Source organism: Chiloscyllium plagiosum, unplaced genomic scaffold (assembly GCF_037043375.1).
Source record: "Chiloscyllium plagiosum isolate Xiang-an unplaced genomic scaffold, Cpla_swu_hap1 HiC_scaffold_17, whole genome shotgun sequence".
NCBI lineage: Eukaryota > Metazoa > Chordata > Chondrichthyes > Orectolobiformes > Hemiscylliidae > Chiloscyllium > Chiloscyllium plagiosum.
This window is the reverse complement of record NW_028270155.1, coordinates 40323840-40348070: the sequence shown is the minus strand read 5'-3', so window position 1 is coordinate 40348070 and position 24231 is coordinate 40323840. Positions and strand designations below refer to the sequence as shown.

General features: G+C 36.9%; 1 protein-coding gene across 4 annotated transcripts in view; it reads left to right on the top strand.

Annotated features, from left to right (window-relative positions):
• Positions 1–24231, top strand: part of uri1 (URI1 prefoldin like chaperone) — a 44028-nt gene that overhangs the window by 6614 nt on the left and 13183 nt on the right. The window contains exons 2-7 of one of the 4 annotated variants that reach the window (XM_043706863.2): positions 1518–1552; positions 2926–3004; positions 4431–4566; positions 16268–16350; positions 18471–18546; positions 19842–20022. In XM_043706863.2, the coding sequence (XP_043562798.1) occupies positions 1518–1552; positions 2926–3004; positions 4431–4566; positions 16268–16350; positions 18471–18546; positions 19842–20022 (590 nt within the window). Of the gene's footprint in view, positions 1–1455; positions 1553–2925; positions 3005–4430; positions 4567–16267; positions 16351–18470; positions 18547–19841; positions 20023–24231 lie in introns of all 4 variants that reach the window. The other 3 variants (XM_087995863.1, XM_087995864.1, XM_043706864.2) reach the window with 3 other exon arrangements.

Here is a 24231-nt window from a genome sequence, read left to right as displayed (position 1 = left end):
ATTTTGCCGTTTTTAAAAATCATTGTGAAGCCCCAAATAAAATCAATACTCCAATTACAGATGTTATCTCTTATGTCCCTCAATTTTTTTTGTCTACCTGTTTGAGAAGTATTTATGGGTGAGAGCCAGGATCTTGCTTACATAGCCAAATGTCATGCACTAGCATGAACAGTGACGTAGGCAATTCAGCCACAATGTTGAAGCTGAACCTGTCCCTTTGTGATCTGATACCTCCACATGCAGGATGTCACTAAGATTTATTGGATAATGATAGAACAGGATTTAATTTTTGCTTTACCTGTTAAGGGGACCAAATTTATTAACTCTCAACAGAGCAGTGAAAGAACAAGATAGTATGTCCATACTAAATTTTCAAAAGCATTCACATGTAGTCTGTCTTTATGTTGGCAGATTGTGTATATGTAGCAGCACATTTTTTAAATGATTTGGACAAGAACCTAATTAATTTAAAATAAAGTATTGACAGTGTTTCAGTCTTATGGCTGAAGGAACATTGGAGGTGATTGATTTTAAAGTAATTTTAAAGTAAAGTGTGTAACCAAGGATATCACTCCCTTCTGTTTTAGCAACCTTTGATCCTTCCCTCCTATGACAATCAAACTTTAAACTCTCTTGGTTCCATGAATCGCCTTATCTGTTTGCTTTTCTGCCTTTTGAAGTTCATTTGCATTCTACTGCTTTTTGTATAGAAGAATTGTGTCAAATTAATTCAGACTTACGTTTTACTCTTTTAGATGTACAACTTGTGTAGAATTACTTTGCTTATGTAATTGGAAGCAAGTTAATCAACTTTTGATACAAACTGAAAAAAATGTCCTTGTCAAAATATTCCTGAGCTCCTTCGTTGTACCAAATATTTAGCCTGTCACTTTTTCAATGAACAGTTCTTCAGGTTGTCTATGAAGTGCATTACTCGCAAAGTATTCCATTTTTTAATTGAAGATTAGATTGCATTGCATTTTGTATTTTGTTTTTGTGATCACATCTCACCTAAAAGGTGATCTTGTTCATTGCAGTTACCTAGTTGTTTTGCTTCAAATTGTGCTCATATGAAGTGATGTCAATAACTTTCACAAAAAACAATTAACTCATTCGGAAAGAAAGGCAAAGGGGGGAATATGCCTTGAGTTCAGATAACTTTCCCTTAGGAAATTGGGCAGGCATTTGATTTGGTCACATGTGAAAGATAAGGAATTCATGAGAGATTTGTATACCCAATTTGAGGAAAGCAACATCTTTTTATCTCCCTAGTTCATTATTTTAACTAAAGTTGTTTTTAGTGAAATGTTTGTGAAGGAAAAACTAAAGTATCCATTTATATTACCATGAGACACCGATACTGCTTACAAACAAATGAAAGTCTTCCCAAAATCTTTTGTTTCAGGTTTTTTGGTCAATTAAGTTGCAGTTTTTTTGCTATATTTTTGTTTACAGTATGAACAGTCTTGGAATTCTTGACATTGCTTTTCATGAGCAGTTGTCTATTTTAATAACAGGTGGTTTCAAGCTGCAAGGAAAAAATCCAGCACTGGTAAGCTCAAACATTTGTGAACATGTTTACTGTCTTCTAGTCTTTCACATTTTTTTATTTTGCTTGTCAATTATTAGAAATATATCCTGTCAGTGAAAATTGATCAACATGGAAAAACATGTATCTTAATATTTGTTCATTGTTTTCATGGGTGAAAGTAATTTTCTTGCTGTACTTAATACTAAACAGGCCATCAATATGAAACTCCTAATAATTCTTTATTAATAACTGAACTTAGTATTCCCGGATCTGAGAGTTAAAGAATATCGTGTACTTTGTAAATAACATAAATGAAGTTTTAAAACTGTTCATACAGCTGAGTTATTTTGTACTTCCGGTGCAGAGCTTAAATTCAAGATCATTCATTTGGCAAACTAAAGAATTATCTCATTGATGTGGAGAACAGATGTTATGGTTTGGAGTTTGTGTTCTTGGCTTTGTTCTGCCAGATCCCAGCTATTTTAAACAGTAATAGATGGGTGGGTGAACTACTATATTAATATAAATGCTAATATACTTGGATTTGTCAAATCTGAATCCACTGTAACCCAGCATTTATGCATGGAATCGGCTAGCTTTCTTATGAGGTTGACGGAGAGAAAATCAAATTCAAGATATTGTAGAAATTCTCACATCTCTTCCCATCTGTTCTTCATTTTCCACATCAGTGATAGAACTTTTGCCTCTGATTAACAATGAGAAGAAATTCATTGGGATTTCTGCTGTTGATTTTCAGTGTGCTTGCATGGCCTTTTTTCTGTTATTGTTCAATGCTTTTCAAGTTCAAGGACACTGACCACATTTGTGCTGCCTTCAATCATTTGACATTGTCGAGCTTTTGATAAGAACAGCAATTGAACCTGATTTCTTACCTTACCTGCCAGTTATTTACCCACTGGTCCATTGGAAATATGCATTACATCTTCCTTCCATTGACAGATTAATTAATCATTTATGATGTTCCAGGTTCTGAAGTAATGCAGTAAGTTCTAGATTGTGTAATTATTTTGAAAAAACAATTAGAAAGTTATTGTTGAACTATTTTTATAGAATTAGAATAGTGCTTTTTAATACATTGCAAGCAAACCTTTTGAAATTTGGAAATTGTATGAGCACAATTTTCAGCTGTCTCAAAAAGTAGTGTTCTGTAGAGCATTATCAGCACTGAATCCTAATTACTGTTTACACAATATTCCTCTTGCAAAAAGTCTTTTAAGTACTTTTCTAAAGTCCCTGTAATCACATTGCATATAAGCTCTGTTAGCAATCTATATACAGGTGTAATATTAAAAGTCAAGAATTCATGTTTAGAAAGCAATTGATATTTATACATAAATAATTTGAATAACTCAAAATTAACTGTTAACTTTTAGGGTTAAAGTGCAAAACGACTATGAAGCCCTGCAAGGCAGGCTTAAAAATTTGCCTGATAAGGTGTCATATGATGTTATGGTGAGTATGAAATCTTCCTGAAAAGCTTTTTAGCTTTTCCTTGCAAACATTTGTGGGCTTTTTCTTTCCTCCCTGGAACGTGTGAAACTCAACCTGTTTCTCTGAGAGCTTCTCTGATTTTTAGTCTTGTAAGTTAGAGCTGTTAGCCAAGTGTCATTGACTTTCCTCGGTGAAACTTATATTGTATCCTTTGTTCAGTTCTGAATCAGTTTCCAGTTCAGAAGAATTTCACCCCAGCAGAAGGATTTTAGCTTTGGGCTATCCAAGCTGCAAGCAGTTAAGTTTTTGAGCTGTCAAAATTTAAAAGATGTTTAGGTTGTCGTAATTGGAAAGCCATCTCAAGATTATCAAAACTAGAAAGAGTCAGTTAATTATGAAATTAGAATCACAATGGAAGTGACACTTCATTGCATTTGAATATCTATAAAGAATATTGCTGATTCTACTGTACTTTCCATCCTCTTAATTTTCATTCCTCCATCCTCCACTTTTGTGATCGCCTAAGTCAAATCTTCTTAAATTGACTGGATTCCTGGTCTGTTGAGTCAGTAAAGTTATGACCACTAGTGGCTACATTTTTGCCATAATTTGTGCAACTATTTTTCTTTCCTCCTTGAAGGTACAGGATTCCTTGCTTACTCCTTGGTTTTATCCTGCCTTTAGCTGCTTTGCACAAGTGGAGATTATTATGCTGAAGTGCAGATGGAAGATAGCTCAATCTGCTAAATATAAAATTTGTCACATTTGAGCACATTCTTGTTCCAAAACCACTTGAAGATTCTAAGTAGTGATTACGGATGAGAACAAACTTGTCAGAAACAAAATGTACTGGAGGCAAAGCCTTCTAGCCTGTTTGGCTGAATCATTTCCTGCTTTAACAGTAGATTACTAGGAAGGCCCTATTTCTGAGTTCTAGTATAATTGAAACATTTGAACATAGTAACTTTTTAACCAAGAGCATCATTGTTTTCCTGCCTAATTTATAGGATTTGCAATTAACTGGCCTTAAATTTGCATTTTAAGAGTTTTAATGGTGCAGAATGCTTTATGTAAATGCCTTTTAATCTTGTTTGGGACGGATTTGGCACTGAACATTTTCACTTCAGAGCTGTCTTCCTGGATCCCTTATTGCATGTACGATGTTTATTTAAAATGAAGCTGTTTTGGTCATGGGAATCATGTACAGTATTTATAAATTTTCAACTCCAAGTTTCAAGAGCATGCTATTCTTTGCAATACTTTTAATAGTTTGAAGTGTTGGATCTCCCGAAGACGACTATGAAATATATTTTTCTTGCATAAAACTGGTAAAGGTTTATTTTTAAAGAGATTATAACAATGAATTTACATTGCTGTTTTGGTTTATAGAACATTCAACTTATCATTGTAGGCTTGACATTTTTATTTCATTTTTGTTTTGTGACAGGTGCCATTTGGCCCTCTTGCATTTATGCCAGGACAGCTAATCCATACAAATGAAGTCACGGTTTTATTAGGTGACAATTGGTTTGCTAAGTGCTCGGCAAAGCAAGCACTTAGCCTGGTGGAGCACAGGAAAAAACGTAAGTTACTTTAATATTAAAAACCTGAATACACTATGGTGACAATAAATTGAGATTTAATGTTACCTTAACTTTACCTTATCTCAATTCTGAGAGCCTTCAACTGCCTTTGAACTGTTTGGGCAAACAGAAATTTCCTCCAGCTAAATATTGTCTTTGCTCCCCATCACAAATGCTACTTTGATCATGGCATCATTCATCTTACTGACAGCTGTCTGAGACGGGACCACCTCAGTTTTATTGTTGACTCTGAGGTGAGCTGCTTGCATCTGGTGCCATTACAAAGACCACCTGTTGCCACCTGTATAACATAGTTCAACTCTGTCTTTACCATGGCTTTTTTATGAAACCATCCTCCATATTTCTGCTAAATTGACTATCCCAATGCTTTCATGGACAGCTACTACTCTTCTGCCCTCCACAAATTTGGCCATTTAAAAGTTTTCTCATGTTCTAACCCACACTGATGCTCGTAGCTTACATTAACTCTGTCAAAGGTCTATTGCTGCCAATCTTTGTAATTTCTTCCAGCCTCGCAACCCGTACCCTCTATCCCCTAGATCTCTTCATTTTGCAAATCTTTACTTCTTGAGAAATACCAATTTTTAATTGCTCCAGCATTGGTGGCCTTGCTTTCAATTGTCTAAATGCTGAGTCTGAAATTTTCCCTTTCAAATTGTCACCCTCTGTACTTTTCTTTCCATTTTAAAGACATTTCCTTAAAAGGTACATCTGACTGGACTCTGGTCTAATAATTCAGCTTGGTATCCAAGTTGATTTGGTGTCTAAATACAGGTGATAAAGAAAAGGAATTCATTTATCAGAATTCATGTTTTAATGCCATCATGAGTTTCAATGAAAGAATATCATGTACAACAAATCTAGGATTCCAAGTAGGTAATCCAAATGCTTCAGAGAATTGACTCAAGGCATTCACGTGTGGGATTGTTTGACTTTCCATTTGCTCCCTGGGTTATTGCTTATGTTTTGCTTAACTGCTTGCTCTTAACCAAGGGAAACAATCTCCAAATATTTAAGAGACTATGATGTCTGAAGTAACATAGAGATAGCTGTGAAGTAAAAGTACTTTTTTGTGCATGTTGTGCCTATACCTTTATACTTAACATGCATCCACATTGGACTTGGCTAAATCAGTTGTCCATTCTGCAATTTGTTTGCAGTTGCAGGGGCTTTTCACTCAGTAAAGTAGTCAAAACATTGTTATAGGAGAATGAAGTGGTCATGTCAATGGAAGATTTTGCAAACCTAGACTAATTTGTTTAAGCTCTAGTTCATGGGATGAATGCTTTGAGGTAATTCAGTGAGAAATGGAATTTAATTGACCTGGCAATATTTGGTGGCGACATTAAACTGTGTACAGAGGAACCTCTATTATCTGGCATCAATTATCCGAATTTCGAATTATCCGAACAAGATCGCAGGGTCCTGATGCATAGATAAACTGTTATCCGGCATTCAATTAACTGAACAAAATTCTCGCTGTCCGTAACCTTCGGATAATCTTGATTCCTCTGTATGTGCAGAGTTAAAAACAAAGCTCTATTATTTAAGGAAGGTGGAGCATCAATTGGGAAATAAATTAGTAAATCTTTCACGAAGAATAGTATGACTCAAAGCTTGTACAAGCATAAATATGATCATTCAGCATGCGTTTGTGAAAGTGGGACCACATCTGGCAAATTGAGTTAAACATTTTGAGGGACTCACTAAGTGCTTCAGAAATGTTTGTGGGTGTTTCATACACTTCAAAAAAAATGTGATTATTAACAAAACTGAAAGTTCACAAAAATTTAATATAAATTTGTATTTTGTTGGAAGGTAGGGTATAGTAAGAATAAGAGTTATGTTCTTTGTTAGGTGTCTCGGGCATCTGAACTGAGACTTAACTTTGCAATGTGATGCCTTGGCTGAAGGACTTGTAGTAGTATATAAGGGTTCACGGGTGACACCTGTTAGGAGCCGTAGTAAGTGTAAATAAAAGCAGGATGTTAGAAAGGATCACAAGTTAAATAAGTGGGCAAATCTGTCAGTGTTCACAATAGAGATTTGAGGTTATTTGGGTGATATGTGCATCACTGGTGGGCCCAGCATTTGTTGCCTATGTTGTGAGATGCCTTTTTGAACTGCTACTGTCCTTTTTGTGTGGGGACAGTAACAGTGCTGTTAGGGAGACAGATCTTGGATTTTCGTATGGTGATATAGTTCCAGGTTAGGACTTTGAGATAGAGGTATTCCCATATATCTATTGTCTTTGTCTTCCTTTGGAAGCGGTCATGGATTGTGAAGGTGTTATTTTGAAAGACCCTTAGTGAATTTCTGCAGTGCATCTTGTAGATGATACTAACACTGTCAGCGGTGGGTGGAATGACTGACACACCACATCCACAGATAATCAAGCGGTCTGCTTTTCCTGCATGGCGTCAAGCTGCACTCATTCAGGCAAGTGGGGGGATGTTCAGTCACAATCCTGGTTTGTGCCTTGTAGCTATGGAGACTTTGGAGAGTCAGGAGATGAATTATTTGTAGCATTCCTATCCTGTGATCTCCTGTAGCCACAAGTTAATATGGTTAGTTCAGTTTCTGGTCAGCGGTAATCCCCAGGATATTAATAGTAACGGAATGTCTGCCAATGCTATTGGACGTCTCGCAATATCATTAAAGTCTTGATTTGTTTTTTATGTTGAGGGACCAGAAGCCATGTATACACAAAAACCAAAATCTAGATAAGGAACATACTCGAAAAATAACACTTTTTCTTATCTTGAAAAGTAACAATTCAGAAGTGTGAAAGTGGTGCTTAAATTGTGCAGTTGCTTAGATTACTGTATTTTAGTTTGGGGACTAAACCTTTGAATGTTAAAATAAAAACTGAATTTAAAATATCAGATTCCATACTTATTTCCTGTATTTTGTTGTTGTCTCCATGCATTTTCAGGAGGTACAGCACTGATTCACTAAAATCAGATCTGGATTTGAAAGGTTAAGCTATAAGGAGTGGCATAATTTGTTTGTATTCAGTTGAGTTGAGAAGATTGAAGTATTATTGAATTGAGGTATTTGAAATGAAGGGGGAATTTAGTAGGAATGGTATCTGGTAGGGAAGTCCATTGTATGGATGCACTGAAAATGAAACTTGAGCTGGTTAGGGATGAAATCAAGAATAATTTCTTCATGTGCAAAGTGATAGAATCAGGCATTCTATGTCCAAAAGCATCTATGGATGCTTGATTGACGTTTTCAAGTTAAAGATCGATAGATTTGAATACATCAGCGCATTAAGAAAATTGAGAAAATGTTGGTAAATGGAATTGCAGTCTATATTAGCCTCATGGCAGTGTGATAGTTCCCTATCTGTGGGCCAGAAACTCTAGGTTGAAGTCTCACCAGCCTCTGGAGGTGTCACAAAATGGATGAACATGTTGATTTAAATATAATGAAAAATTAACCCTGATCTAATTGAATAGCAGAACAAGTTTTGAGCTGAGTAATTTATCGTTTTTTCTACATAAAAGGGCATACTTTTTTTATTGGAATTACGCGTATAATATTTGATTTTTCAATGTTCAGAAATATATAGCTTTGTCAAATTACTGATTGTGGCAGTTTCTAAAGGAGATTTTGTGCTGAAAAGTAAGCGTTTTTAAGGAAATAATTTAGAATGGCTTAATAATTAGCCCTGGTTCATTTGTCTTCATGTAAGAAAGATGATTTATACATCTATAATTTCAATACTTTTCTCATTTGTATTGAGCAGATATCTAATTGATTATATTTTGATTCATGGTCAGATTTGCCGTAAAATAACATCAGTGATTTGGCTGACAGTTTAATGTTTTTTAAAGGTGTAGTGTTTTCTAGTAACTTCAATGTCCCACCTAAAGCAATCTTCCTGGGTGCAGAAATTCAAATCACCTTTTTGAGTTAAGCAAAATATTCCCGAACCTTAAGCTTTTCCCTGATCTCTGGCATTCAACAACCACATACATGGTTTTCCATTATTATTTGATCATGTTTGGTTTGAAATCTGTCCAACAACTCTTGAGTTATTAGACTGTCTGAGTCTGATCTTTCCAAACTCTAGGTACATGGCTTCAAAGGTTTGCTCGCTGAGTTAGAAGCTGAAAACGAACCTTCCAGCTCAGCGAGCAGACCAAATCCAGAACCTCAACCTGAGCTACAAATCTTTTCAAAACTCTATGGCTTCAAAGCTCAGAATTGCTATAGTAGCCATACCAATTTGCTGCTGTTAAAAAGTCTAATTGTTGCAGCAGTGTAATGATCTAGACCAAACTTCAAGGCTGTGTAATTTAATGACGTGTTAGCCCTGTCTTTTTCCTTTGATTATGCAGTCGTAATGCTGCATTTTCAATTTTCCAATTTGAAGGTGATTTCCCATTTTATGCTGTCTGCTTTGATTATTTGTTACATTTCACATAAAAACTCAATTGGTTCATTTATGTCCATTAGGACATTAATAACTTTCCAATGCTTATCTGTCTCAGCTTGTGTGTGATTTCAGATCCACAGCAATGTTGTTGACTTTTAACTGTCCTCTGAAACATCCAAGAAAGTTAATCAGTTTAAGGGCAGTTGTTGATGGGCAGCAAATGGTAGCTTTGTCTGACACCGACATCCCGTCAAACATATTTTTTGAACTACATGTTTTGTTTAAAAATATGAAATCTTGTAGACAGTTCTGTTGGTTGATTAGGTGTTTAGATTTCTTTACAAACAGTAATAATCCTTAACAGGATTATAAAACTGCTCACTCACCTGTGATCAATGCTACAAGTGCTTTGTCAGAAGTCACATGACACCAGGTTATTGTCCAACAGGTTTATTTGTAATAACAAGCTTTTGGAGTGCAGCCCTTTGTCAGGTGAAGTGAGAGAAGAGTGCACCCACACACAATTTACAGGCAGAGATCAAGGGCTGAGATATCAAAAGATCATACAACTTGTGTGAGTGGAGTATTGAATAATAAGTCTCTGCAGGTGACCAAGAGTGTTAGACAGTGTGAGTAAAGTGTCAACAGCTGAATAACAAGCGAAGGGATAACCAGTAATCCGATTAAATGAGGCAGAGAGATAATTACAAAAAAATGAAAAATAAGGTGGTGCTGGAGCCAAGCTAACTGACTGGAATAACATCTTTGGTATAAGAGTCACATGCCGAGGATCTGACCAAAGTAATAAATAATCCAAAACTGTAGAACCTAATTAAGGTAGAGAGGTCATAACAATTTATCAAGGCGACTGTGTCAAATCAGGACACTAAGGAAGATTTTACTGTACAAAAACACATGGAGGTCATTTAATATCTTGGCAGAGAACAGGTAGAAAGGTCCTAGAGGCTTGAGCTGATGAATGGTAAATACCACAGAAATGCCAGGGAATAACCTCTTGCAATGAAGGTCAAAACATCGCCTGATGACATTCAGTGGCAATATTATTGCTGAATCAGTAATAAATCAACTGGACTAGCTATGTGCAAACACACCATCACAGCTAGAGCAGATCTGAGATTGGCTATTCAGCAACAAGTAACTCACCACCTGACTCCCCAAAATGGTCTCATTGCATACAAGGAACAAGTCAGGAGAGCAATGGAATATTCTTTACTTGCCTGGATTGGTACAACTGCAAGAGCATAAAAGATTTTCCATCATACATAACAAAACTGGACAGTTGATTGACACCCATCCGCCATCTATGCACTAAGAAGGCTGGGAAGAGTGCCCTTGCGGTCAGTGCCACAGAGAAACAGTGTGGGCAGTGCCCTGCTTGTTGGGGAAAAAAAATTTGTGACATCACAAAAAAAATCCAAATTGTCTTACCCTTCTGTAGGAGTAGAGGCTCCAAGGGAAAGAGCTGAGTGGTAAGTAGTAGATAAGTTCAGGTAAATATTCATAATTTTTATCACTTCTAGTTTGTAATGTGTTTGTCATGTATAGTTTCTAAAGGATGTATTCTGAACTATCAAGGACTGGAAAGAGAGGCCCTAGAGAAATTGCTATTTGATGTTAAGCATCTTCCAAAAGTTTTAATTTAAAGGGATGTTATGGCAGGAGAGCTCAAAGATATGGTGTGTCCTTATGTCTGGCACCAGTGTATGCAGGAAATGTCTGCAGCTGCAGCTTCTGGAACCCCGGGTTTTGGAGCTGGGGCAACCCTAAAGCATTTTCAAAGCTGAAAGCATAGTAAGCTTAGACTGTAGAGGCAGACAGGGAATGGGTGACCACCAGGCAGAGTAAGAGCACTGGGCCAGGAGTGCAGGTATCTCCTGTGACCGTTCCTCTGAAAACTGATGTATCGTTTTACATACTATTGAGGGGAATGGCCTTTTGAGAAAACAGCAGCAGCCAAATTCATGGCACTAGGGTTGGCTCTTCTGCCCAGTAGAAGTGCAAAAAATGTGAAATGCAATGTTCCTAGGAAATTCAGTTGTTAGGGGAGTTGACAGGTGTTTCTGTGACCGCAAACGAGACTCTGTGATGGTATGTTGCCTCCTTAGTGCTAGGTAAAAACAATGACTGTAGATGCTGGAAACCAGATTCTTTATTCCTGGTGAAGGGCTTTTGCCCGAAACGTCGATTTTACTGCTCCTCGGATGCTGCCTGAACTGCTGTGCTCTTCCAGCACCACTAATCCAGAATCCTTACTGCAAGGGTCAAGGGTGTCTTTGTACAGCTGCAGGGCACCCTGAAAGGACAGTAGTCGTGGTATACATTGGTGCCAACAACACAAGTATAAAAATAGATGAGGTCCTAGAGGCAGAATATAGAGAGCTAAGAAGCGTGCTGAAAAATAGGACATTAAAAAGTAGTGGATTAGTAGAAAAAGCAAGGTATATTGGATGAATATGTGGCTTAAGAGAGTTTGAGCAGGAAGATTTCAGATTCCTGCGACATTGAGACTGGGTCTGGGGGAAGTGGGGCCAGCATAAACTGGACAGGTTATGAGGAAGTTTTGCTCAAGTGGATGCAGAGGCTTTAAAGCTATATTGACAGGGGATGGGAACCAATGTAAGGAGTTAGAGGAGGGAGAATTTAGAGTAAGAACAAAATACTGAAGTGGGAAAAGAAAAATGATAGACAGAGGAGTCAAACGAGGCCACAGTGAAAACATATATAGTGGGAAGGACAAGGAATGTTTTTTTAAAAAAAGTAAGACTTAAAGCTTTGTGCTTGAGCTTGAAATAGTGGATGAATTAATTCTGTCAATAGATATGACTTAGTTGGGATTAAAGATACATGTCTTCAGGGTAATCAAGAATGGGAATTGGATATCTGGGTATTCAGTATTTTGGAAGAATAGATAAAGAAATGGCAGTGCAGTTGCATAACTAGAGGATATAAACACAAAACCGAGCAAAACTATTAGTTCAAACTAGGTAGAATCCGTGTGGGTTGAATTAAGAAAAAACAAGGGGCAAAAAATGTTAGTGGGAGTGGTATATAGGTCACTAAGCTGTCACGGTGATGTTGGGAAGAACATTAAACAAGAAATCAGTGATATATGTGCTTAAAGATCACATGTAATTATGGGTGACTTTAATCTGCATATAGATTAAACAAATCAAATTAGTCACAATACTGTACAGGAGCAATCCCTGGACCAATATAGTGGGGACCCGGAGACCCAACTAAAGACCAGGCCATCATAGACTGGATATTAAATAATGTAAAAGGAATAATTGATAATGAAGTTGAGAGTGACCATAACATGATGGAATTATCCATCAAGTTTGAGAGTGAGGTAGCTGACTCTGAGTTTAGGGTCATGAATCTTAAAGGAAACTATATGATGGCATGAGTTCGCTCTGGATTGGGAAATGTTGAAAGGAAGTGGATAGACAATGGCAAACATTCAAAGGGTGAATGAGTGAACTACAGAAATAGCTTTTTCCTGTCTGATGCAAGAGTGCAAAGAGAATGGTGGCCAAACCGTGGCTTATGAGATGAGTTAGTGATAGTATAAAATGCCAAAAAAGAATGCATACAAATTGCCAAGAAAAAAAAAACAATTGACTGTAAGATTGGAAACAGTTTAGAAGTCAGCAAAGGAGGACCAAGGGATTGATTAAGGAAGGGAAAATAGAGTTTGAGAGTCAGCTTGTGGGAAACATAAGAACTGACAGTAAAAATTTCTATAGGTATGTGAAGAGAAAAATATGGGTGAAAATTAATGACAACAAATACAAAACTAATTACAATCAGAAACTGAGAAATTTACAATGGGGAACAAAGAAATGGCTAATGACCTAAATTCATACTTTGCTTCTAATTTCACAAAGAGGGACCCAAATGATGTACGAAGGCTGATAAATCCCCAGGGCCTGGTCATGTACATCCCAGAATCCTTAAGGGAGTGGCCCTTAGACATAATGCGTTTGTGGTCATCTTTCAAGATTCTTCAGACTTTGGAACAGTTCCTACATATTGGAGGGTAGCTAATGTAACCTCAATATTTAAAATGGTAGAGAGAAAACAGGAAATTGTAGACCAGTGAGTCTGACATCAGTAGTGGGGATGATGATAGTCTGTTATCAAGAATTTTATAGCAGACCACTTAGGAAACAGAAACAAACAGCACGGGTTTAGAAAAGGGAAATCGTGTTTGACAGATCTGTTAGAATTCTTTGAGGATTTAACTAATAGAGTTGATCGGTAGAGCCAGTCAATGTGACTTATTGTGATTAAGAAATTAAGTCCCACACGAGATTATGTGTAAAATTAAAACATGAGGTTAGGGTTAGTGTATTGAAATGGATAGAAAATTGTTTAGCAGAAACAGTAGGAATAAATGGGTATTTTTGTGAATGGCAGGCAGTAACCAGTAACCACTGGGATGGCTAGTAGGACACCAACAGTTCACAATATATATTAATGATTTAGGTAAGAGACCTGAATGCAATATATCAACATTTGCACATAAAGATGGGTGGAAAGGTGAGCTGTGAAGAGGATGCAGAGTGATTTGAACTGTCTGACTGAGTGCATGGCAGATGAAATATAATATTGATAAATGTGAGGTTTCCACTTCGGTAGCAAAAATAGGAAGGCAGATTATAATTTGGCTTGGAGGAAGGGAAATGTTCTACAAGATCTGTGTTCCTCGTGTACTAGTCACAAAATAAGCGCATGGGTGCAGCAAGCAGTAAAGACGGCAACTGTATGTGAGCCTTCGTAGCAGGAGAATTTGAGCACAGGAGCAAGAATGTCTTGCTGCATATATACAGGCCTCATCTAGGGTATTATGTGCAGTTTCATTCCTTATCTGAGGAAGGATGCTCTTACTATTGGGGGAGTGCAGTGAAGGTTTACCAAATTGATTCCTGGGATGACAAGACTGACATATATGAAGAGATTTGAGTCAGTTACGATTGTATTCATTGGAGATCAGAAAAACAAAGGGAGGATCTGATAGAAACCTCAAATTCTCATAAAATTAGGCACGTTAGCTGCAAGAAGGATATCGCTGATGGCGGGGGGAGTCCAGAACCAGGGGTTATAGTTTAAGGGTAAGGGATAGAGCTTTTAGGACATATCAGGAGAAATGTCTTTTCTAAGTGATGAGCCTATGGAATTCACTGCTGCAGAAAGTGGTTGAGACCAAAACATCATGCTTTCAAGAAGGTGGTGAATAAAGCTGTTATGACGAAATGGGTCAAGGGATATGGGGGAGGGCAGGATTAAGGTATTGAGCTCAATGATCAGTCATGAACACGTTAAGTAGTTGAGTCTGTTCGAGTCATTGAATGGCTTGTTGCTATTTTCTGTGTTTGAGTGAAACATGTATTATGGACATGCTGTCGTAACTCAGCAAAGCTTTTTCAACAGCATCTCGCACACTGACTCAGACTTGAACAATTATTGTTGTTCCTTCTTTGTTGCTGGGTTCAAATTCTCAATCTCCCAGTCAAACAGCACTGTGGTTGGTCCTCCACCACATGGACCACAGTGGTTCAAGAAGCAGGATACCACTATCCTTCCAAGGTAACTAGGAATGGGCAGTAAATGTTGATTTTGCTGTTAAGCCAGAGGAGATGTGTTTAAAATTGGAAGCAAATATAGAAAAAGTAGCCAAAGGCTGATAGGATGTTAGTCTTCAAATCAAGCAGGTTAGAATTCAAATCTCGAGCAGTACTGAGATGAGGTACAAAACATCAGGAAACGTATTGGATTTGGCAGGGCTAGAACACACACCTGAATAATACCAGGTCTCTGAATTTATGTCCTGTTCTTTTAAGTTTAGAAGGAAATGGTGTAATCTATTAGAAGTATTTAAAATGAAGATAAGATGCACTTGAATAGAAACGGGCACAAATGGTTTTCGCTGGGTTACTTCAGACTGGGAGAATCTAAGTGTCTAGAGTAGGACATGTAAGAACGAAATTAGGAGGAAGCCCCTTTTAATAAAGTAGTGGAAACTTGGAATGCTGTCAATAGAAGACAGTGGCTTACAGTTAACACGAAATTTTCAAGATGGATTAATAGAAGAAAGATGAATAAGTTGAGGAACACATCAGCCACAGTGCGATTGCCTCTGAGAATAGACTTGAGTGACTGAATGGACTACATTTCTTAAGATTTAGCACAGGTCTGTTTTAAATAGGCTTTATTAGCATTAGATCTTCTTCAAAAAGTTAGTCAAGTAAAGATTCTCCTGTTATTAAAAATGCTAGTCATAGATGAAAGTGGCCTCTGTACATAATTTACTGTTGGAAATTAGTATGTTTATGAAATCTTGACTACAAGTTAATGTGGTTGTAAATGAAGCTTAATCTGTGTAGAAGTATTATTTATAAACTACTAGTGGGTTGCTGTTCTCCTGCAACTTATAATTTGGCAAGTAATAGATTAATAAATCCATATTATATATTAAAGCTATTTCCAGAAGATTAGAACAGAAAATCAGTGAATTTATGTTGAGCTTGTGTAGAACAGTGTTAAAACTGCATGGTGTAGTATTCATTTTGGGTTTCCATATTATAGAAAAGGTTTGCAGCGAGGTGACTGAGAGGTTTTGCTCATTTGGAAAGGTGGTGCAGCCTATGACTCTGGTGACTGATGAAGTTTTTTTGAAACTATGTAGGGCCTAATAAAATACTTTATTTTTGTTTTATGTAGCCTAATAGCTTCAGTCAGAGGCAGAGGCTTCAACTGTTTATTTTTGTGGAACTAGAGATGTTAAGAATATATGACCGTCTCTATTAAATTCAGTAAATTCAGGATGAAGATTATTTAAACCCCATCCCCACCCCGGAAAAAGAATGTGGTATCTACTAATGTGAAAAGAATAGGTAAATGGAATTGGATGCATTTCACTTGAAGTCAAATCTTGAGAAGTGGTAAAAATTTCTGATAGAATTGATTAAGCGGACTGGGAGCAGGCTTGAGTGGAGCACAAAGATTAGATTGAACAAATGGCCCGTTTCTATGTTGTAAGTTCTGTGCAATTTTATTTAATTGGCAAGTGGCGTATATATAAATCTTGGAGCTGCTAACTTTATAATATGCTGACGTTTAAACCTCAATATCATTACTTGATTGAAATTTTACATAATGCTCCACATAAAGTACCTTGTAAATTAGTTTTTAAACCAATCTTAGAGATTGTACAAAATACTAGTTTTCTTCTTTGAATGATAAGCAATGAATCCATTTTTTTATGTTCAGATGTACAAAAAGCATTGGATGATCTTCATAAAGTTATGAAGAACTTTGAATCCAGAGTCGAGTTCACTGAAATGGAGAAATTGGTATGTGCTGTTTTGGCAATTTTTGTTTAGGTCCAGTTAACCATACATGATGTTTCTATATTCTGCATTGTAAGATGCTTTCAACAGGATTGTTGCCACCTCTGAAATATGGAAGAAAATTACAGTCTGTTTAGAACAAGATGGAAAATAAATAGATTCATGTATCAGTCTCTTGGCTGACTTGTGCGCTACTGTGAAATTAATCGGCTATTTTTATGAATGAAGTTCTGATTGGGGAAAGTTTGTTCCTGTGCTCCTAAACAAGTGAAGCATCTTCAAGACCATATTTAGTCATCAAAATGCCAATAATGATTACAAGTAATTTGAGATTTTCAAATTGAAAAATAAAAACTTCATATGAAATTTATCTCTTGGTGGCTAGCTATGCAAGGGCTTTGACTCGAGTGGAGATCTGTTTCTTCTTGGACATCAAATATTTAAAATTATGCAAAGAATCACTTGCAAACACTTTTATGGTCAACAAGTGACTTTGCGAAACTTGTAACTGTTAGGATTAATAGACTTTTTGGATTGGTGGATCATAAATGTGAACATTTAAAGACAAATGACAAGATTCTGAATCTGAAAGCAAAACAAAAGGGGAACAAATTTGAGGCTAAGACCTGGAATAACCGAATCTAAATAATGGGATTAAAAATGTATGTGTATTGATCTTTCTTTGGTTCCTTTTACAAATACTCTGCAAAGTTCTGTGTTGAAAAATACACAAATGAACAAATAATAATAATTTTTATTGAAATAGTTCTTGAAAGATCCACATTATTCTTTCTAATGTTATCATTGAAGGTATTACATTTATGATTTATGATGTATGCTGAAATCTAAAAATGAATAGTTCGAAAGCTGCAAAAATTAATACATATTCTGAATGGAACTGTACAAAGTATGTGTCCTGAACCCCTTCATCTATTGATGTTTCAGAAGGCTTGAATTTTATTTTCTTATGTGGCCTAATTGCTTTAATTCAAGACATTGCCTATAAATGTTTGTTTTTGCATGTCATTGAAGTTTTCACTGAGTTCAAACTCTGAAGTATAACTTTCCAAATGAATTTTGACTATTAATACAATTATGTAGTGAATTGTAGTTGTCAATCTCTTAAGGATAACTATTTCAGAAACTGGTGTTGCTAAATCCTGAATTTTAATTAACCTCTTCAAATTATAAGTTGAAGGCAAGAGAAAAGTGCATTATTTGCTTTGATCTAGAATTGAAAACATTATTCTTGTTATATCTTTTGAACTGATACTCACATTAAGTTTTGTTTTGTGTAAAAGCATATAACTTGTCTGAATCATGTGCCAAATATTTCTTCTTCTGTTTAGAGACTGGTATATCCAACATCATTGCAATATGAAATTTTGACTATTACGAGTCACATCTTTTTTGTAAGTTAGAATTTGTGATCGACTTGTCCTTTTGCAATTAATACCAGTTCTCATTTTCAGCTTGCATTACTGGCTAGCAGCAATGTTTTTTTAAAAAAAGCGAGTCAGATGCAAGTGTCTCCTTTCTGAGGAATCTCTCCTTGTCATAGCCTTCCCCCTTAGTTGTGACTCCATGTAATGATGCACTGATGTTTTGTCCCTTGCAATGTCATGCTAAGTGAAATTTGAAAATGGCAGGTACTGACACTGAAAGCTAGGAGACTGGCTCTGACTTTGAGACTAATGTTGTGGAAGGATGTTGGAAGAGGCAAGCAGGAATTAAAACCTCACCTAGATGAGAAGAGAGCCTGGAGATAACACAGGCCAGCTCATTGTGATTCTTCTCAGTCTGTTGCCTTTTCAGCAAATGAAATGGAGATCATCATGCCAGAATGGGACTACTGAGCCACATCAAGTAAAGCTTAACACAGCACAGCAAGCTGACATCTTATGAGACTAAAGGCTACCACATAAAATTATGCCTTAGGTTGAGAGGCACATGTATTTTTTTTAAAAAAGACTTTCTTTGCAGCTTGCCTGCAGTGGTTGGCGCCACTGAAGGAAAATGTACATAAATGGGCTGCAATTAATCTTCTGTGCAATTATTTATTTTCCTGAAATCTTGGATACAAATCAAACTGAAATTTATATGCTACATTCTCTTCTAATTAGGCAAATGAAGGTTTTGTAGAAATACGTGAGGAAATTCAGAATGAAGAGAGAGAAACTCAAGATTTAAATTCAGAAGGTACTTCTGTTTCTGTCATTTGTTTTGCATTGAAGCTCCAATAACTGCAACTCCAAATGTTGTTGAAGTGAGGGAGCGAAGCATTTTATTTTCGATCTTGTACTTGGATTAAATTGAGAATGGCCACAATCCCATGTTTGGACAGCATGAACTGAATGATGATTTCCTTTGTTTTTAAAAAGTGAAGCAGTTCCAAATTTGATTTTTCTACTCTTAATCCACTTGGTGCAGTTCCACCCCACCCCACCATTTTGCTGCCTTGTCTCTGGACCATAATGTTTTTCTCAAGATTTGTAGCTTTTTTTTCAAAAATGTTGTATTACATCAGGTTATGTCTTAAAGCCAGAAGTCACAAATAATATTCAATAAAGATGTATTGACTCTTTCCACTTTGTCCCTTATATGAAAATGGTGAAAATACTGGGCATTTGAGTCAAGGGAGAAAATAACCTTACAACTGACCAGATCTAATTAATGTTTGCTTCCTTTAATTTTAATTTTAATTCACAGTTACATCAGGATTTATACACACTTTAAATTACCCTATTGAATAGTTAAATTACCCTATTGAATAGTTTCCTGTGTATTTTGATAGCTCTACAATGGTCTGGAATTTTGAGACTCGTCACCAGGTCCAGTGCTTTGGAGGCTGGGATGGTGACTGGACGAGGTGGCATTTAGCAGGATCAGGTTGGGGGGCAGCAGCTATCAAGTGGGGTGTGGGGGTGTTCAGAATAGGATGGGGAGAATGTAGTTGAGGGAGTCGGTGGTAAATTGGGAATTCAGTTTAATACCTACCCAGTTTAATACCTAACTTTTCATGGCAATTAAACTTCAGCAAGACAGAACCTTCGTCATCTCTGGCTCTTGGGGCATTTCTGAGAAGGATTCCATACTCTGGAACTGCCAATCAGTTTTCAGTTTCTCAAACAATTCCATTTGAATCAGTTGCATTAAGTTTCTGCTTGGTCCCTACATTCAACTCCAGTCTATACTGCAGAGATTGAATGGTAATCAGAATATCTGCGCTAATATATTTTTGTTGAAGCATTGATTATCACCATCTGTTCAAGTAATTTTAGAACTGAGTACAAGATTGTGAATTTTCCTTTGTTGAATGCTTATTATTTGTTATAAATGTAGTTTCAACGTCTGTGCAACATTAAATTATTGAATCTTTTATGGTGCTTAAAAAGAAGTTGATGGATTGTAGGTGAAGAAGCATTTTGTGTTTAAGTAAATACTTGTCACTTGAATTTTAATTTTGATAATGAATTTTAAAATCAAAATTACAGGTAAACAGAGAAGAGCACATAAACCTAAAGAAAACCCCAAACCAAAAGAGGTTTTTGTGTCAGAGTTGGAGGGTAGTGATGGTGGTGGTGACTGCAAATCAAGCTTCTTAACTGAGGAGGAGCTGTGGGCCAGGCTTGATGAGCTGGAACAGCAGGAAGAGATGCAGGATGAAATTTATAGGTAATTTATTCGATGCTCAGATAATGGTGGCAACATTTTACTTAGACCTATGTTGTAAAATTTCTTTACGCATTTTGATTTTAACTTGTGAAATGAGGTCAGTGATACCAAATGTTTCCCATTGTTTGTGATGCCACTTGGTTTCCAGTAATGATGAGTTGCATTATTGTACTGGGACCTGCGGCTCAGCATGTGAGAATATCTGCTGTTTTGAGAAAGAAATGCAGTTGCCAGCTTTTTATTTCATTCACTGAGAATCTAATATATAGTAACTTCTAAACCTTAAAGTTTCACTCATGTTATTAATGTTATCGTCAGATGATGTCCATTGCATGTTTGTTACAATGTTATCAGGGTTATTGATGTGCACTGTAATTTTATTGTACAGTATTATTTGCCATGTTCCTAATATCTTCAGGTCAAACTGCATTTTGCATTTTATGAAGGTGTTGATTAAGCTTAAATATAAAGCTAATTTTGCCTCAACGTTTTTGAAGCTCAGGATACAGAGGAAGATGCTGGAGAATGCACGTAGGTTGCAGGTGTTATATGTAGAATCATGTGACTAGGTTTTGGTGAAGCAGTCTGACATTTTGATATAGTGACACAAACACGTGGACATTGGGTCTAGGACTACAGGAAAGAGCGTTCTGAAGCACACAAGTACTGTCCCACAAAATTTGTGACAGGATGCATTATTGTAGGCTATGGAAATGCTTACTATCTCTTTGTAAGGAGAATGATCAGGAGGAAGGGAGTTGACAACTTGCTGAGAAATGCCTAATAATTTTTCGTCCAGGACAAGAGGCATTTTGATTTTAAAAAATGGAATTGGGATTTACACCAGAACGAACATCTAGCGTGAGATTTTTATGAGAATCCACACTGCCCTCACCACTCATTCTATTTTGCCACCTTCGCCAAAACCAAGGCATGGTGGCTTATTGGTTAGCACTGCTGCCTCACAGCACCAGGGTCCCAGGTTCAATTCCAGCCTTGTGTGACTGTCTGTGTGGAGTTTGCACATTCTCCTTGTGTCTGTGTGGGCTTTCTCCCACAGTCCAAAGATGGCTTTGTGGGCGGCACAGTGGTTAGCACTACTGCCACTTGGTGCCAGAGACCCGGGTTCAATTCCCACCTTGGGCGACTGTCTGTGTGGAGTTTGCACATTCTCCCCGTGTCTGCGTGGGTTTCCTCCGGGTGCTCCGGTTTCCTCCCACAGTCCAAAAGATGTGCAGGTTAGGTGAATTGGCCATGCTAAATTGCCCCTAGTGTTAGGTGTAGGGGAATGGGTCTGGGTGGGTTGCTCTTCGGAGGGTGGGTGTGGACTTGTTGGGCCGAAGGACCTGTTTCCACACTAAGTAATCTAATCTAATCTAATCTCATCAAAGCTGAACTGAAACACTGAAAGTAACATAAAGGGCCCTTAACCAAAGGGTCATTGGTTGCAGCTCTAAAGGAGTGCATTTGGCACTTTGACTCAATGCCAGCTTTCAAAGAGCAATGTAGCAGATGTTTCATTGCCCAGCATTCCCTTTAGCCCACAACTACATTCCTTTAAGATGCTAATCTAATTCCCTTTTGAAAGTGCTCAAACCTGCACCAACCACAAGATCCAAAGTGATTTCAGTTCTTTCAACATTAAGACCACATTCTATCCCTCTTTTAGCTTGAGGCCATCGGAAGCTCTGCTTTTTGCGTACTTGGGTGTCAGAGACTTAATGTTCCTCTGTTTGCTGACTTGATTCCAAGTCAGATAGCACTTCTAATTCAGTACTCTCACCAGCCTCTCAAACATCAGATATTGGCACTCCATTAATTCTGGCATCTAGAATGTTGGAAGGTTTGGTTGCTCATTGGCTGAGCCTTCAAATGCCGAGCATCTACACATAGCTAAATCTCTCCATCTCCTTGCCTCTCTCTTCTCCTTTAAGATGCTCCATGAAACCACTTAAATTTGGTCCTGGGAGATCTGATTAGGAGAATGTTGTGAAGTGCCTTGGAAAATTTTATTAAATTAAACGTCCCCACTTATAGGTTTCATTGGGATTGGAGGACTTCTGGTACGAATGCAAGATTAGTCTATGAGCAAAAACTGGTGTACACCAATTGCTTGTGCACTCTATTGCATTCTAGGCCTGAACCTACAACTGTTATATCAATTTCCATTTTATTTTTGCTGGTAACTATCCACGTTTGGTGTCAAGTGCTCAACTGAGTACCTCACATCGATTTAGATTAGATTAAATTAGATTCCCTACAGTGTGGAAACAGATCCTTCGGCCCAACAAGTCCACACCGACCCTCCGCAGAATAACACACCCAGACCCATTTCCCTCTGACTAATGCACCTAACACTGGGCAATTTAGCATGGCCAATTCACCTGACCTGCACATCTTTGGACTGTAGGAGGAAACCGGTGCACCCGGAGTATTGAAATGTAATTGGAATCTAGATCATATTCCAGAAGGTCCAGTCGCACATCTTCATAAATAATTTTCAAAGTCTTTTTCTACAGTCTATATATTGTAACAAAAATGAGACAGATGGCATGTTTTAAAAATGCGCAAAAAAACACTGCCTTGTAGGTGGACCAGGCAAGGTTTTATTATATACAATGTGTCACATGGAAACCTTGGACCAAATGCTTTGAGATAGTTGAAAAACATTTACGACAGTCAAATGAAAACATCAGTGATTTTCTTTGACTTGAGTAGCAACTTTTTCCTCACTTCATTTCTGTAGCAACTAAGGCCTTCTGTGTTTGTAGATGAATGTTTAAGCTGTAATGATACTTGAGTTAAAATCCTCAAAGCAGCCATGATGTATTGTATTATTCATTAAAGTTACTGTCTGATAAATCCACATTGCTACTTTCCTTGACTGAAAAATGTCTTTGCCTGCAATGTACCATCTGTTGCTAGGCTCCTAGCATTCTGGAGCTAGCTACAAGAAGGTCCATGAGAAATGCTTGGAATTAACTACTTTTTCTCTTGCTTTCTGGGAAGGTGGCAGTCTTTTAGTCAGTGTTTCTCTGATGTCACCAACTGACAGCTCTGAATGGAGAGTCTCAAGTATTGATCGACATCCTGCTATTCTAATGGAATCTGGATTCCACTGCTGGGCATCCCATTACACAAATGAGCACTATAAATGTTGTAAAATTGAGCATAAAATTATTGTTGAGAAACTAGTGCACTATAATGTGGTATTGTTATAGTAGCATGTAATTGACTAGAAAAAAGTTGTAATCCTGGATAAAATTTTATCGTTTCCAAGGAGAGAAGTCAGCAGAGAAGAAATTTGCTTTAAAACAAAACTTGGTTGCATATTGCATTTAAAAAAAGGAATTTGCAGTTTGCATAAAATTAGTCACATTTCACAGTCCAGATCCTTTGAATTTTTAGTATTGTGGTTTATGAAATTGACTGACTAAATTTCTCGATAAGCAGTAAAGATTGTTATTTCATCTGTTATTCTTGAACAGCTGTATATACCCATTCATGAGTTGGACTGGAAGCAGCTTAGGTATTAACTATTTTAAATAAAATTCAAATGCTAAACTTCCACTCACCCAAATAGCTTTTGATTTCAGTACATTATTGTGAAGAGATTTGCTAGGTTTAAGTGAGGGTTTCTTCTATATTTTTACTAACAAACTTTCAGAACTGTTATTGGTAGTTAATTTAAATTTTGGCTTCCAAACTGCACTGATCACTTTCTTTTCTTGGCGTTTATGATCATTCACAGCTTTTAATTTTATTAGAAGGACCTTGAATCAAGTTTGACTCTTTTCAGCTTCCCTACTGCTTATTCAAACATTTGCAATTCTTCTATTCCTTCTGAGCAATATTAAAAAAAAGCATTGTAGGGTCAGTCATTAATAAAGTGTTTTTTTACTTTGAGAAGCCTGTTGTATAAAAGGTGAATGTCATTGTTAAAAATGTCATACAGCAAACTTAGGTCATTATGTAATTGTCCTGTAGAATGAAATTAGCAATAGAATTGCTCTATTATTTATAGAGTAAAAATCAAAATTATCTTAAAGTGAATAATTTCATGAGAAGTGCTCAAGATTAGAAATACAAGAGCATAAGAAATGTCAACTAGAATACGTTATGCGGTTCCTCAAAGCAACTACGCAGTTGATTAAACGTTCATCCGTGTTACTTTAATTCCACGTTTCTAACCTGTCCCGCAAACTCATT